Below are 14,527 nucleotides of genomic sequence, written 5' to 3' on the forward strand. Positions count from 1 at the left end.
AATATTGTTTATGAAAGAGATTTCAAATCATCAGCTAATAGAATTAAAACTGAATACACAACTACATTAACGACATTATCACATTTATTTAAAAAATATATCCTGGAGTATCCCAATATCAATCTAAAACATCAGATCTTTGCAATGATACAACATTTAAACCAAATTGTATCAGATCTTAAATACTTTAATCAGACTATTATTGAAGTAATAAATGTTACTAATTATATAGATACAGGAGAAAAAAATAGTATCAAACAAGCATATATTGATCATTATAAAATAACTGAAGCAGATTTATTAAATTTTACACTACCAGGATTTGAAACCGGCGAATTGATAAGATCACTCAATAATCTTATCAATAAAAACTTTCCTGAAATACTAGCTGTGTGGAGAAAAATAGTCCCACCAGCAACTGTTCTTAGATATAATAATGATCCACACGGAGGCGGTAGACATGTATCTCCGGGAATTGTTAATATAACTTCAACGATCACGGTTAATCTAGTTTGTGATGTGATCGATGGTAGCTATCAAATAGATCTCGGAAAATCAAATCAGGCTCAACAAGGATACATTTTATACACGTTCACACCACAAGTTCCCCCTGGGGATTTGATCGTGCAAGAACCAACTAATCATGTTTATCTGCGGTGTCATAATAATATGTTAACACGAATAAATTTTAAACTAACTGACCACCTTGGACACTTAATTGATCTGCGTGGGGAACAACTAGTTGTGAATCTGTATGTGAAATCGTAGACTTTTATCGTAGATTTTTCAGAAATATTTTATTTTATCAGAAATATTTTATTTATTCTGAAATATTTTATTTATTCTGAAATTGATATGGTGGCTGATACTCAAAATCATGTAGATCGATCAGTTTGTTAATTCTGATGGGTATTTAGGTAGTCAAAGTCATGTAAATCGATCAGTTTGTTAATTCTGATGGGTATTTAGGTAGTCAAAGTCATGTAAATCGATCAGTTTTGCAAAAAATACTACAAAAAAATCTTATTATTATTCTGAAATATTTTATTATTTTGAAATATTTTATTTATTTTGAAATATTTTTTTAAATTATAAAATTGATATGTGGTGGTTGGTTCTCAAAATCATGCAAATCAATCGGTTTGTTAATTCCGATATGGTGATTGGTAGTCAAAATCATGTAAATCGATCAGTTTGTTAATTCTGATGGGTATTTAGGTACTCAAAATCATGTAAATCGATCAGTTTTGCAAAAAATACTACAAAAAATATATTATTATTCTGAAATATTTTTTTATTTTATCAGAAATATTTTGTTTTATCAGAAATATCTTAAATTGATATGGTGATTGGTACTCAAAATCATGCAAATCAATCAGTTTGTTAATTCTGATATGGTGATTGGTACTCAAAATCGTGTAAATCAATCAGTTTTGCAGATAGTCTGAAATAATTATTATAATCTGAAATATTTTATTCTGAAATAATTATTATAATCTGAAATATTTTATTGTGAAATATTTTATTTATTCAGAAATTGACGGGGGTAAATGATTCTCAAAATTAACAAAATCAATCAGATTGTTAATTCTGATATGGTGATTGGTACTGAAAATCGTGTAAATCAATCAATTTTGTAATCCTGATATGTAGTTAGGTACTCAAAATTAACAAAATCGATCAGTTTTGCAAAAAATACTACAAAAAATATCTTATTATTGTTCAGAAATATTTTATTTTATCAGAAATATTTTATATTTATATTATTCTGAAATAGTTTATATTATTCTGAAATATTTTATATTATTCTGAAATATTGTATTATTGTTCTGAAATTGATATAGTGGTTGGCACTCAAAATTATACAAATCGATCAGATTTTATGGAGAAAAAAATATTTCAGAATAATATAAATATAAAATATTTCAGAAAAATATAAATATAAAATATTTCTGATAAAATAAAATATTTCAGAAAAATATAAATATAAAATATTTCAGAAAGATATAAATATAAAATATTTCAGAAAAATATAAATATAAAATATTTCAGACTAATATAAATATAAAATATTTCAGAACAATTTATCGAATTTATGATACAATATTACCGGTTTTCACCTAACATAACAAGGATAATCAATGCAAAAAATTATTTATTTACAAGTCTGATATTTTAACGTAAATACATCTGCGGGGCCTTGACATGGTCAAAGAGAGGTAAATTCATTACAGGAATATAGTCAACGGAGTTATCTCCCTTAAATACACTGAAATATATATTTTTAACGATATAAATAATTAAATAAATAGTTAATAAATAGAATCCGAGGTAATTACTTGATGACAGTTTGTACTTAACAATAATAGAAAACAATTTTCTGTTTATATTTTTTTTGAGAAGGCGGATTTATATATATTTTCCACGACAAATTGTACCGAACGCCGGCAGATATCAAATTATTTGCCAGATGAATTCATTGATTGAAATATAATTTCTTCGCCAGCTTCTCTGTTTGTAGATTTTACCGCCCTCTTTCCGGTTGTTTTACATCTCCCAGTATTACCACGTGTATCATTCTCGCTCTGTGTGACAGCTTGAAGGTTGGATAAATTATTATTTTGAGGATTCCCGTCAATATGATCGATCACAAGACTGTCTTTCAACCCCTTGTGACATTCATACACGAATCGATGACAGGGATAATGTTTATTTCCCTTTGTATTAATCACTAGATAACCGAATTTATTAACAGAACCAACTAGTATTTTCTTCTGACAATTTCTGATCATACCATCAATATTTGATTCGTAGTTTGTTATTATAGGATGCTTTATAAATTCGTGGTTCATATTTTGCTCCATATATGTAATATCATTTGTTTAAAGCATAATTTGTCTGAAAACTTAGTCAGATAGCGTTGTCCTTGACTCTGTCAGGGTCGTTATTTTTTTTGTCATAATATCTTTTAAGCTCTCTGTATCGTTTACCACCACAACACGCACACAACTGTGTTTTCCTCGTACTCCAGCACCACATCGCAGACATGGTATTGGTTCTAGACTTCCGCTGCGAACGTTTTGCATGTGTTGTCCGCAGAATTCTTTCCTGCAGGGTTTATTACAACAAGTCAATGATCCGATCATCAACCATTTGCACTTGTTCTGTTGAGACATTGTATATATAATATTTTTTATTTAAATACTTGTCTGAAATATAATATGGATGAGTTTGAGAGATTATCCAGAATCAAGCCTTGGAAAACAAGTATATTCAACCTCGACATGATATCTTCTGATCTACCAATACGAGATCTGGTTGATCGGAAAATAAAAGTTTGATCAATAAAATTCACGACGCCAAGAAAGAATTTCACGCAGATGGTGCATCTCATGTCTGGTCAACGTTCAAGATTATACGTAACACCAAAGGTGTCGACGGTATCATCGACGCTACGATGAATGACAAAAGAGCAGCAGCTATTATTAAACAGCTCGATGATAGAAGTTATCTTTTCAGAATAAAAATATAAACCAAAAGGAGCTTCGATCGAAATTATTGATCATAAAGCGCACGCGTGGACTAGCGCAGTAACAATATTTCCACGAAATCGAACTGTTAAATTTTATGATGATAACATGTTTGATTTTATTAACAAAATAAGTAAAAACGATCCTGTGTCAGTGTGGTTATTTAAGAGCTCAGATGATGAAAAATATGATCAATTTGTGCGACCTAACGGTCAAATATATCGTAAAGAATCCCTTCATGAAGAAATGAAAGATCTTGCTCAAAAATGTTCAGAAAATATTGATGAGTTGCTCAGCAACTGTTTTACTGTTCCATCTGTTGCAGCTCATGTTGCAAGAGAAAAAAATTCGTGAAAACCAACCCGAAATGAATTTCTTTCGGATATACAATCAAGTTGTGTTGAGTATGGCCACGGCGAATTGTGGAATACCAAATATAATTACAACGATATGATATCTGTTGATATGGTTGCGTGTTATCCAGGAAGTTTTCTCGGATACGGAGACTGTTCAAAGTATTTTGTAAGGTTCGGTCATCCAACACATGAAATGACGCGAGTATCGATAAATGGACCATTGCCGGATTTTGATCTAACTGGATTTGCTTGCGTTGAATCATTCGAGTTTGCTATGGATCTTCATACGATATGTTATGTTTGGTTTGGTAGACATTTCTCAGAAAAACGCTGGGCACCAATAGTTTTATTACGATATATGCTCGATTGTGCGATATTGGTATCGTTGGTGGTTAGTGAGGCAATTATATCATATAAGAAACAAACCGAGGTTTGGTTACCACCGAGGGAAAATATCAGTCTCGATGAGGTCATTAAAGAATTTAGAGAAAAATGTCCTGATGCTTTCAAGGATGATATCATTAAAGAAGCTCCTAGAATCCTCGAGAATAAACTCAATAATAGCGATAAAACAGCAAAGGATCTTGGAAGAAAAATAATAGGAAAATTTACTCAAGGTGGAACATATGATCATAAACAACGTCATGCACGATTAATACTGGATGATACCGAATACGATTTTATAGTTGCTGATGCAGCAGCGAGAAATATATTTATATACCGCGAGGATGTTTATTTATCAAATGAAACACGATTAGGTACGATTGTAAGCTAAATGGATGGAGAATCGCCTCAGTATACGCATGTAAGATCATCGATGTTGGCCTACGTGAGCATAAATTTACTATCTATGATACATAAATTTCCTGATACCGCAGTTAGGGTTGCAACGGATTCGTTCTATATCGATAAGAAATATGCAACGTTGTTGGATGATTTTACCGACGATGATGCACCGTGGGGTTCATGGAGAATAAAGAAATATATACTTGATTATTCAGAATCAGCAGATGTTACGATCAAAGATGATTATTATAAAAATCAACGATCAAATATAGCATCTGCACCATCGGTATATAATCCAATAGCTAGATATAAAACGATATACATAAACGGACCGGGTGGCTCTGGTAAAACCACTCGAGCGATCGAACTATTTCAGAAATCAGATATGATCGTGCTGACACCTACACATAGACTCGCGCGAGAGATGAAACAACGAGGAATACAATCATGTACTTATCACAGCTTCTTCCGATGGAAGGGTGATACATGGACATCTTTAAGGATGGGCGAGAAATACATTCCAAGGATCATCGTTTGGGATGAAATATGCACTGTGCCGTTAGAAACATTAAAAACATTTCTATATTGATTGTTAACAAGAAATACTGCTGTGACAATGTGCGGCGATCATGGTCAACCACCACCGTTTGTTGGACCATCTCCACATGGATGGCTAAAGAACTTTGTCAATTATTACGAAGAAATAAATGATGATCATAGAGCAATTGATGCAGAATTAAAGGAATTTAAAAAATTAATCAGACTACAACCGAACAAAATTCAGTGTAAAGTAATGCGCGAGATAATTTCAGAAACACCCATGAAAGACTTTTTGCGCGCGTGGAGACCAAACGATTTGATAGTTGCAAGTAGAAAGATAGTTCGTGATACACTTCAACGGGAGTTGTTTCAGTTACAACGAGAAAAGTTTCCAACGTTGCCAGTTCCGTTATGTTATCGACTAGCAGATACGCGAATGCAAAATATTGACGTTGATATACCAGGACAGACCGAGTCAAGGAAACAGAATCTTGTGTTGAATGATATTGTCGCAGTTGATATCAACGCTGTTGAAGATGCATTATCGTTGAACAAATCTCCGTGGACACTAGGATATGCAATGACAATTCACTCATCTCAAGGATTAACTATTACCGATACAGTTGTTTGGATTATAGATGATCGTATCGAGTGGTCAAACTTAGTTTATCTCGCAGTGTCTCTAGTCAGAAGAATATCTCAACTGAGACGAATTGTCTTGGACGAGTCAGTGATTAGTGATGATATTGAGAACGATGTAATAAGAAAACAATTAGCTGGTTATAAATAATCTGACCAAAAAAAATAAACGCGATTTTGATTTTGATGTTGAATTTATCAACGCATTGAAACAACAACAGAATAATCACTGTACACGTTGTAATTGTGTGATGTTATGGCGGTATCTGAAAAATAAACCAAGACAATTTACCGTAGATAGAAAAGATAACAGTCGCGGTCATACACGAGAAAATACTATGTTGACCTGTCTTGAGTGTAATCGACGTAGGGGTGCTAGTTAAGTGATCGCGGTGGTAATTGTGTATCCTCGGGAATTACTTGTAATTGTTCACGTGTAAATCCATGTTGAGGAGCAGTTGAATCCAGTCTGTAGATTGCGGGTCTACCTGAGGATCTTGTTACGTTAGATATCTTATGTGTGGTAACACTCCAAATAGGATCAGTCGCTCTTTTTTACCACCTTCGAGTTCACCGGGTTCATATAAATACCTTACAGTGGTATTACATAATACTGGCTGTGCTGAAAGATCACGTTGTTGTGTAGGTATATTTTTTATATAATTGCATTAATGGGTTTCATGTTGGTCGTTCGAGTTGTTTCATTATTTAATGCAGTTATCACACTTGGTAATCTTGCAACTCATTCGCGAGATCTTTTATCCTGAATAAATTCCTTCGCATATTGATATCCAAATAACCGCTCAGCGAGTGTTCGATTAAATCGTTCAACAATTGCCTGATCACGATGAATCGCAGTATGTCCTCGTCGTAGTTTGATATTATGTTGTTTCATCAACGATGATACTGGACCAAGAAATTCCTTGCCAGGATCAACCTGTAGCAGCTGTGGCCATCGTAGACCACGTTGTTGTCCGGGTCCACGTTGATAAATTCGTTTAAAAGCATCGGCTACCTCAGCAGCTGTTTTCGTTGATAACGGTTCTGCTTCTTGATATCTACTTGCAACATCAACAACGGTTAGCGCGTATTTGTACGTTTTTCTACGTACAGTATCATGTGGTAAAAGCAGAACATCAGCTTGATGAACTTCATTAGGAACACTAACATCGAAATACGCGTACTGAATTTGTTTCGGTGGTGGTAGGTAAATTTGCCATATTGCCTGTTTGGATAACCATGCTTTAGCAGTAAAATGTTTAACCGCTGCTGCATCAGCAAGTTTACTAATTGCTGCTTTACCTTTCCAGTATCCAATTGGTGAATAATAAATCGATTCCATTTATACATTACCAGCCCCTAGCGCTAATTTACCTTTCATCGCGGATCTTACTAACCAATTAGCTAGTGATTCTTTGATATTTTTATTTTTTATAGAATTTAACGCATGAATTAATTTCACATCTGCAATATGCCTATGTTGTAGATCATTGCTTTTATACGCAACATCATGAGCGTGACAAGCTCGATCAATAGCGTTTATTGGTTCCTCGCCTGGTTTTGGTTGACCCTGATTATCAAGCCTGATATCGAGTCGAGTACCAGGACCGCAATAATTATATCCTGGTAGGTGTTTTTCTCCTGGGTATTTAGCCCACGGAGTTCCCGGTAATTTTCCTAATTTTGCTGCAATATCACCTCCGCGTTTCTTTTTTTTTTTTAACGCTGACTTTGTCCCTGACTTTTCACCGGGAATAAATTTAAATTTCTTTGTACCACACCGCGAACACTTACCCGTAACCGCTGATCTGTTATTTTTTGTGGTGATAGTTGTTAGTGTATCCGTCGGGGTACGCGTCCTGCACTTCACACAATATAAATCCATGGATATTTTATACAGCATGGATATAAATGATTTTTCAGCGACAAGAAAACGAGAACCTGTCAAGCACCATCCTGCGTTACCAAATTCCATCAGAATGATTATAATAGGACCATCTGGAAGTGGAAAGACACAGTTGTTACTTAATCTTATAATGAGATGGTTAAAGTGGGATAAATTGTATTTGGTAGCCTCGTCAGTTGATGATCAACGATGTTATGATGTGCTCAAGGATTTTAATGAAAACGCGCGAATAGATAAAGATAACGATGTTATCGAGTTTATAACCGATATTGATGAAGCACCGTCAGTAGATTCCATAGACGGATTTATTAATAATTTAGTTGTATATGATGATGTTGTGATGCTGGACAAACAATCAAATCCAGCTAGGATTTTTTCTCGAGGTAGACATAAAAACACCGATGTCATTTATGTTACTCAACGATACACACAAATACCAAAAGTGATCAAAGATAACCGTAATATTTTAGTTGTGTTTAATGGAGTTGATACACACACGATGAGAAATATTCATCAAACATGGTGCAGCGGTGACATGGATATAATTAAATTCAAAAACTTCTTTTCACGAGCGCAAGCTACTCCGCATGGATTTATAACAATAGCACTACATGATCCTAGAACAAGATATCGTGTAGGTCTTGATAAAATATTTGGATAAATTAATAGCAGCAGAGAGGGTGGGACCTCAATTAAGACGTAATTGCGTAAACAGCGTGCATAATAAATTAGAAAAAATCCCCAACGACAATGGAGTAATATTAATTGGAAATTCCATAGAGACTTTCTCAGTAAAGTGTCAACGCTTTTTAAAAAATCTGTCGACACTTTTCTTTTTTTCGATCATTTGTAGGAAGGCTTATTTTCGACGTTCGGACGCTTCTACAAAAAGGTCTGTTCACCCTCTCTGCTGCTGTTTGTATGACTAAAATGAAACAATAAGACTAGTTGACCATTGGTCTGTGGTCTTCACTTCAGCATGTACTGAGATGTAATTGTTTTTGGTTAAGAAAACATCAAAGGGCTTCCGAACTCGTTTTAAAACGCATGTGGTGTTTTGTTATGGTGACAGACTTAATAAGGGGAACTAAGTAACGATAATATTTAAAGGTATGGTTTGTGAAATCCTTTGTCCATTTGTTAATAAACACCAGTAGATATTGTAGTGACAATAAGAGAGCTTATGCACATGGGCGCCGGCAGAATTTTTTGCGGGGGGTGGGGAGCACTATCATCATCAGTGTTCTGATTTATGTATTCTTGTCACTATTATCATCATTAATTTGTTATTAAATTTTATTCTTGCGTGAATGAATTCCAGCTGGTTTGATGTAATACAGTTTTGTGATGTCAGTCTCAAATATATTTTTAATCTACTTTTAGTACATAATGATGCAGTATCAAGAAACAGACTTTTAACAACAGCTCAGTCTGCTTCCTCCCTTGCTCTGGCAAATGTTTGCAACTATAAACCATTCTTTCCCTTGATTTTTGTCTTATGATGGACTTTCAAGTGATGATAAGATGTTTACATACATTGTCCTATAATATAACCCACTTATGTTTCACAGCCGGTCATATTCATAAGTTACCATATCCTTCATGGACGAGTGATTCAGAGACTTAATAACATAGTGTGTGTGTGTGTGTGTGATTTGGATTTTGAACGTAGCTTTAACAATGTTTCAGTCATATCGCTACGATGTCTACATTGTGGCAGTTTATAGTGATGTCTAGTACTGGGGCATCATGCCGCAGACATGTAGCATGATGTCCCACCCTGTCACATTATCCTGACACCAGGCCGACCAGTCCTAACACTAACCTCTTAATGCTGAGCGCCAAGCGAGGCAGCTGTTAGTACCATTTTTGCAAGTCTTTGGTATGGCTCGGCCGGGGATCGAACCCACGGCCTCCCACATCCGAGGCGGACGCTCTAACCACTAGGCCACCGGAACGGTAATAATAACATAGTGCGTTCCTTTTTGCTATCTTTAAATTAGAGTTTTAAAGGTATGAAGTGTGAACTGAAGAAAGAAAAAAAAAAAAGATTTTCTTAAAGGAGTAGAGAAGCGCTGAAATATGGCTTCTCATGTCATTTTATTCTGAATAAACAAGCCATTTTACTGCAGCAAATATTTATTATTAAACTATAGCTATTTATTTTATAGACGTGAAGAAAGTACATTGCCTGCTTAAAATCAGAAAATCGTAGTTTACTTCTTGTGTGGTATGGCTTCAATTTACAAATGTCCTGTCACCATCAGAAATATATCTAGTATAATAGCAAAAATTTAATTATATTCTTTCTGTTTGTGCATTCACTGTAAAAATCGTACTTTATTTTTTCCAACGATATCTTCGTAATGCTTTCCTTTCATTGATTAACTGCTAGAGATGGCCTGCTCCTTATAAATGTGGCTTAACTTACTCAGTGAGCTCTTTGTAAGCCAAAGCAAAGTTGAACAGGCGTAAAAGTCATCACAATTTCGATTTAATTATGAACTGACTGTAGTTCTCTTTCGTTAGAGGTGAGTAAGTCTGGTTGACGTCATCCCTGAAGAATAACGGATCCTTAACAACATCTGGATCGTATCCCTCATTAACAAGCTCCACTTTACGTTGTTTGAACGTCAGCGTTAATGCCTGGTCCTTTGGAAAACGTAAGAACACGGGCTGTGCGTAGATGGGCAGATTTGTCATACAGTGGTTGAATATCATTTTCAGAACATCATTTGATACGGAAGTTCCGTCAGTGAGATGTACTGCTGCCATTCCAGCTCTGCCATCGGCCCCTGTATTATGAAAAGTCCAGTACAAACTATTATGCCAACCACATGAAATGAGATTTATTAAAACCTTGAGATTAATTTAAGATACAAGTTAACGCACATTGACCGGTGAATATTTTCACCTGATATTTTATTTAAACATGTACCGCAAACCAGAGTAATAAAACTGCATACTATCTTAAAATTTTAGTTTTCTCCCATCCTTTTATTCTCTTTATACGAGAATATATCTTCATTTTCATCTCTGAATTGATATATTTATGCAACATATTGAAATCTTCTAAATTTTTTATATTTAACATACTGAAACCATCTATAAATATATATGTTTATGTAACATACTGATATCATCCTTAATTGGATAAATTTATGTAACATACTGATATAATGTATAAACCGATATATTTATGTAACATACTGATATAATGAATAAACCGATATATTTATGTAACATACTGATATAATGTATAAACCAATATATTTATGTAACATACTGATATAATGAATAAACCGATATATTTATGTAACATACTGATATCGTATGTCAAGGTGAAATTGCAAATAAATATTGATTATTCTGTCATAAAATGAACTTATAAAATACCCGGTATTTCAACTCCATACACGTTGGCGTCATGTATAAAATCCAAACCGGTCATGACGTCTGCTACTTCGTATGTGGAGACGTTTTCTCCTTTCCATCTACCAAGGAAGAAAAACCTTATGTCGTATAATTTATCATACATTTTGTTATATGGTAAGAGCTTTCGCTGATGACACATTCATTCGATTCATCGAGCAATTTTCAACAAGCATATTGCCATTTGCTATGAAACTATCAAAGAATGCTGTAATAAATGCATAAATTTTAACCAATATAAACAGGGCCATCGCAACTCAGCATTGGATGAGCGACGCCTTTGGCGCACCACACTCGGTAAAAATACTGCGAATTGTCCCCACCCCACCTCGGACTTGACGTATTGTCCGCTCCTTACGATGGCTGTGAGTATGACATTCAAGTTACTTGTATACTGTGTTACTCAAAACATATAACAGCAACAGTATTTTATCTAACTGATGATACAATGTATCAAACAAATCTGCAGCAGCAGGTATACTGCTGTGCTGAACACTGAAAATTCAAAGAAATCTCCAGTAATTTTCCACCTTAAACAGAACATAAATTTGCACTTGCTGATTGAAAACGTGTGTACATTTTCTTGACTACAGACAGCGAGAGGCCTTTAGACCTATTATTGAACAATTTTGTCCTTTTTGTAATTATTTACCATTTTATTCTTATGTCTGGTGTGTAATAACTTAATGAATATCTTAATAAAGCCATTATTTTATGTTATATCAAAAAGAAGAAGTCATTCTAGAATACCGTATATACCGGTTCATAAGTTGAGTTCAACCGCAAACTGCACAGACCCAGATCTGCAGTCGCATAATGCGCCAGCAGATCTGAGTCTGTGCAGTTTGTTAAAAGTAATCAGTAGAACAAACAACCTAGACCCTGATATGCAGGAACATGATGCTAAGGCAGATCAGGATCTTGTTGGCAGTTTGACTGCACTTATAAATGCGTATATATGGTAGATTACAAATATAATGTTCCTGTAAGCACAGTATGTTGCCATAGTAGTTGTGTTTATCTGTGCTAATACATTATTCCAATGATGAAAAATAAAACTCTTGCCAGTGCTGCAGCCAAAAAGGTGCCTAACACACTCGCTCTCTGTATCTAAAAGGTCTACGTGCAAAAGAAGTCAAACAATTTTTTTAAAAAAAAACCCATATAAATGTTAGAATATCCATTTAGGTCATCGACTATACAGGTATATGAACATGCTTACACAATGACATTTGCCTAGTTTTGTCAAGATCAAGTGGTTTCACTGTAGCCATGCTAACCACGTTTGTTTCGGTCAAATGACTGCACTGTAATGATGCAAGCAAGGCATGCTTAGGCCAAGTGGCTTCGCAATAATGCCAACAAGGCTTGTCCAGGTCAAGTGCCCTTTAGTGTAATCATGCCAGCAAGGCTTTCCATATCATGAGTCTTCACTGTAATAAAGTGAACAAGGCTTGCCTGGATCAGATGGTTTCACCGTAAAATCAGGCCAAAAGGGTTTGCCTAGACCATGTGGTTTCACTGTAATTATGCCAACAAGGTTTACCCAAGTCAGATGGTTTCACGGTAATCATGCCATCCTGATATCCCCGGTCAAGTGGCTTTGCAGTAATCATATCAGCAAGATTTGTCAACCCTAAGTGGCTTTTGTGGCCTTTCTAAGCTTGAAGCCTAGTTTTGGAGCAGACGTTGCACCCAAATTTCTATTGTCATCTAATTTCAATTATAAATCAACACTCGTCCCTCTCCAATGGCTCCATCGTTTTCAATCCTGACCATAAACGAAACGTGACAAGAGTCAAAATCGCTAATTAATTTGTTTACTATTATCTTTAATCAGGATTGTTTTACAAACAAAATCGTACCATTTGTTACGAAGGGTACAAATGCTAGTATTATATTTAATCAAGAATGTTTCCCACAAAAATGTGTACATTTGTTCACGATTTTTGTGGAAAGCTATATTTTAAAAAGTAATTACTTAAAATCTACTTTTGTTGTTTAGAGTTTGTTTCTAGCTTTTTATGGCACCTCCTCAAAGTTTACATACAAGGGTTGTTTGGAAAGTTCTGAACATTTTGTCATAAATGTTTGGTTTCTTTGAACCAATCGATAAATATAAGGTCGATTGATTGACAACATAGGGTTCAATAAAATTAGCTGCAGCAGGCCGGATATCTGCAGATATATGTGTGGGACATAAGGTAGGCAAATGGCTTATATAAGAATGTCGGAAAAAGAGAACAATTCCGCTACTAAGCATAGAGCATACTGTAAAATCTGGGCGCCCTTATGTCACTTTCAGAGTGATATCAAAGTCGACTTGGATTTATTGATGTAATTCTGTCATGTCCTCAATTTGAGGCGACTTCGTCGTTTTAAAGGTAGCTGCGAATCTGATGGAAGATGACTCACGTTCGGAAAGACAGTTATCTGCGATTGGTTAGCGGGAAGTGTTTGCTGTAAAGGAAGGAACCTATGAACATATTCGATACACAGTGGAGAGTGTTTATATTATCAAGGACATTAATCAACTGTTTTTAATACATTGGAGAATCAATTGAAGCTCGGTAAGTTACGTAGGAGATGGGCCCCGAATTTGCTGACGACTAGTTAAAAAAATAACAAGCAGGAAACAAAACAAAAATAAATAAGAGATTCGGGTTGAATTTACCAAATATGAAAAGAATTACACAGATGAGGAAACACGGATTGACTTTCTCGAATCCGACACAGTAGAAAATAATAACGTTTGCACAGGAGAAAACTGTCAAGAGAGTTTTATATACGTTATTTTCCCATACGAAAGTGTTGATAAAAGGTTCCGGAACACTATCGAACTATTGTCTCAGTGCTGGTACACGAGGTATCATTTACTCCATGACAACATGTCGACTTATGTGCGGCCTTGAAAGACTTCTTGATAGGGCACAACACCTCATCTTGTATCCAACCCCGATTTAGCTCCGGTTGTTTTTGTTTGGGTTTTTGCTTTTGTCTGAAACCCCTTATCATTAATGTGCTGTGTCAACGACGATTTATGCCTCTATTCTACTGGAAGCACAGTTTTCCAGTTTATGAACTTGATAGAAAAACGGGACACAAGTGTCATTTAAAAATTGGATAATCAGACCAAAAAGTGTCTACATGTTCATTGGGAGTGCGTTGACGGAATACAGTGATGTACTAATCACTGATAAAGAACTGTATTGTACAGCGCAATATGTTCAGAAATTTTTAAACGCTTCCTAAATGTGCAGTCTTGACATATTTTTTATCCTGATGGAAAGAGAAATAGAGGCAGAGATTAAGTGAGTGAAGAAGAAGAAAATAAAATA

The 14,527-nt window shown here is 34.9% G+C and overlaps 1 protein-coding gene across 3 annotated transcripts in view; it reads right to left on the minus strand.

Annotated features, from left to right (window-relative positions):
- Nucleotides 1-9,865: 9,865 nt before the first annotated feature.
- The window catches only part of LOC149801040 (long-chain fatty acid transport protein 2-like), a 45,035-nt gene continuing 40,373 nt past the window's right edge, over nucleotides 9,866-14,527 (minus strand). For 2 of the 3 annotated variants that reach the window (XM_089955081.1, XM_089955079.1), the window contains exons 10-11: nucleotides 11,154-11,251; nucleotides 9,867-10,552 (exon numbers count right to left, since the gene is read on the minus strand). In XM_089955081.1, the coding sequence (XP_089811207.1) occupies nucleotides 10,239-10,552; nucleotides 11,154-11,251 (412 nt within the window). In that variant the 3' untranslated portion in view covers nucleotides 9,867-10,238. Of the gene's footprint in view, nucleotides 10,553-11,153; nucleotides 11,252-14,527 lie in introns of all 3 variants that reach the window. The other variant, XM_089955080.1, reaches the window with a different exon arrangement.

The sequence above is a fragment of the Sinohyriopsis cumingii genome, chromosome 4, assembly GCF_028554795.1.
Source record: "Sinohyriopsis cumingii isolate HCF-2022 chromosome 4, ASM2855479v2, whole genome shotgun sequence".
Taxonomy (NCBI): Eukaryota; Metazoa; Mollusca; class Bivalvia; order Unionida; family Unionidae; genus Sinohyriopsis; species Sinohyriopsis cumingii.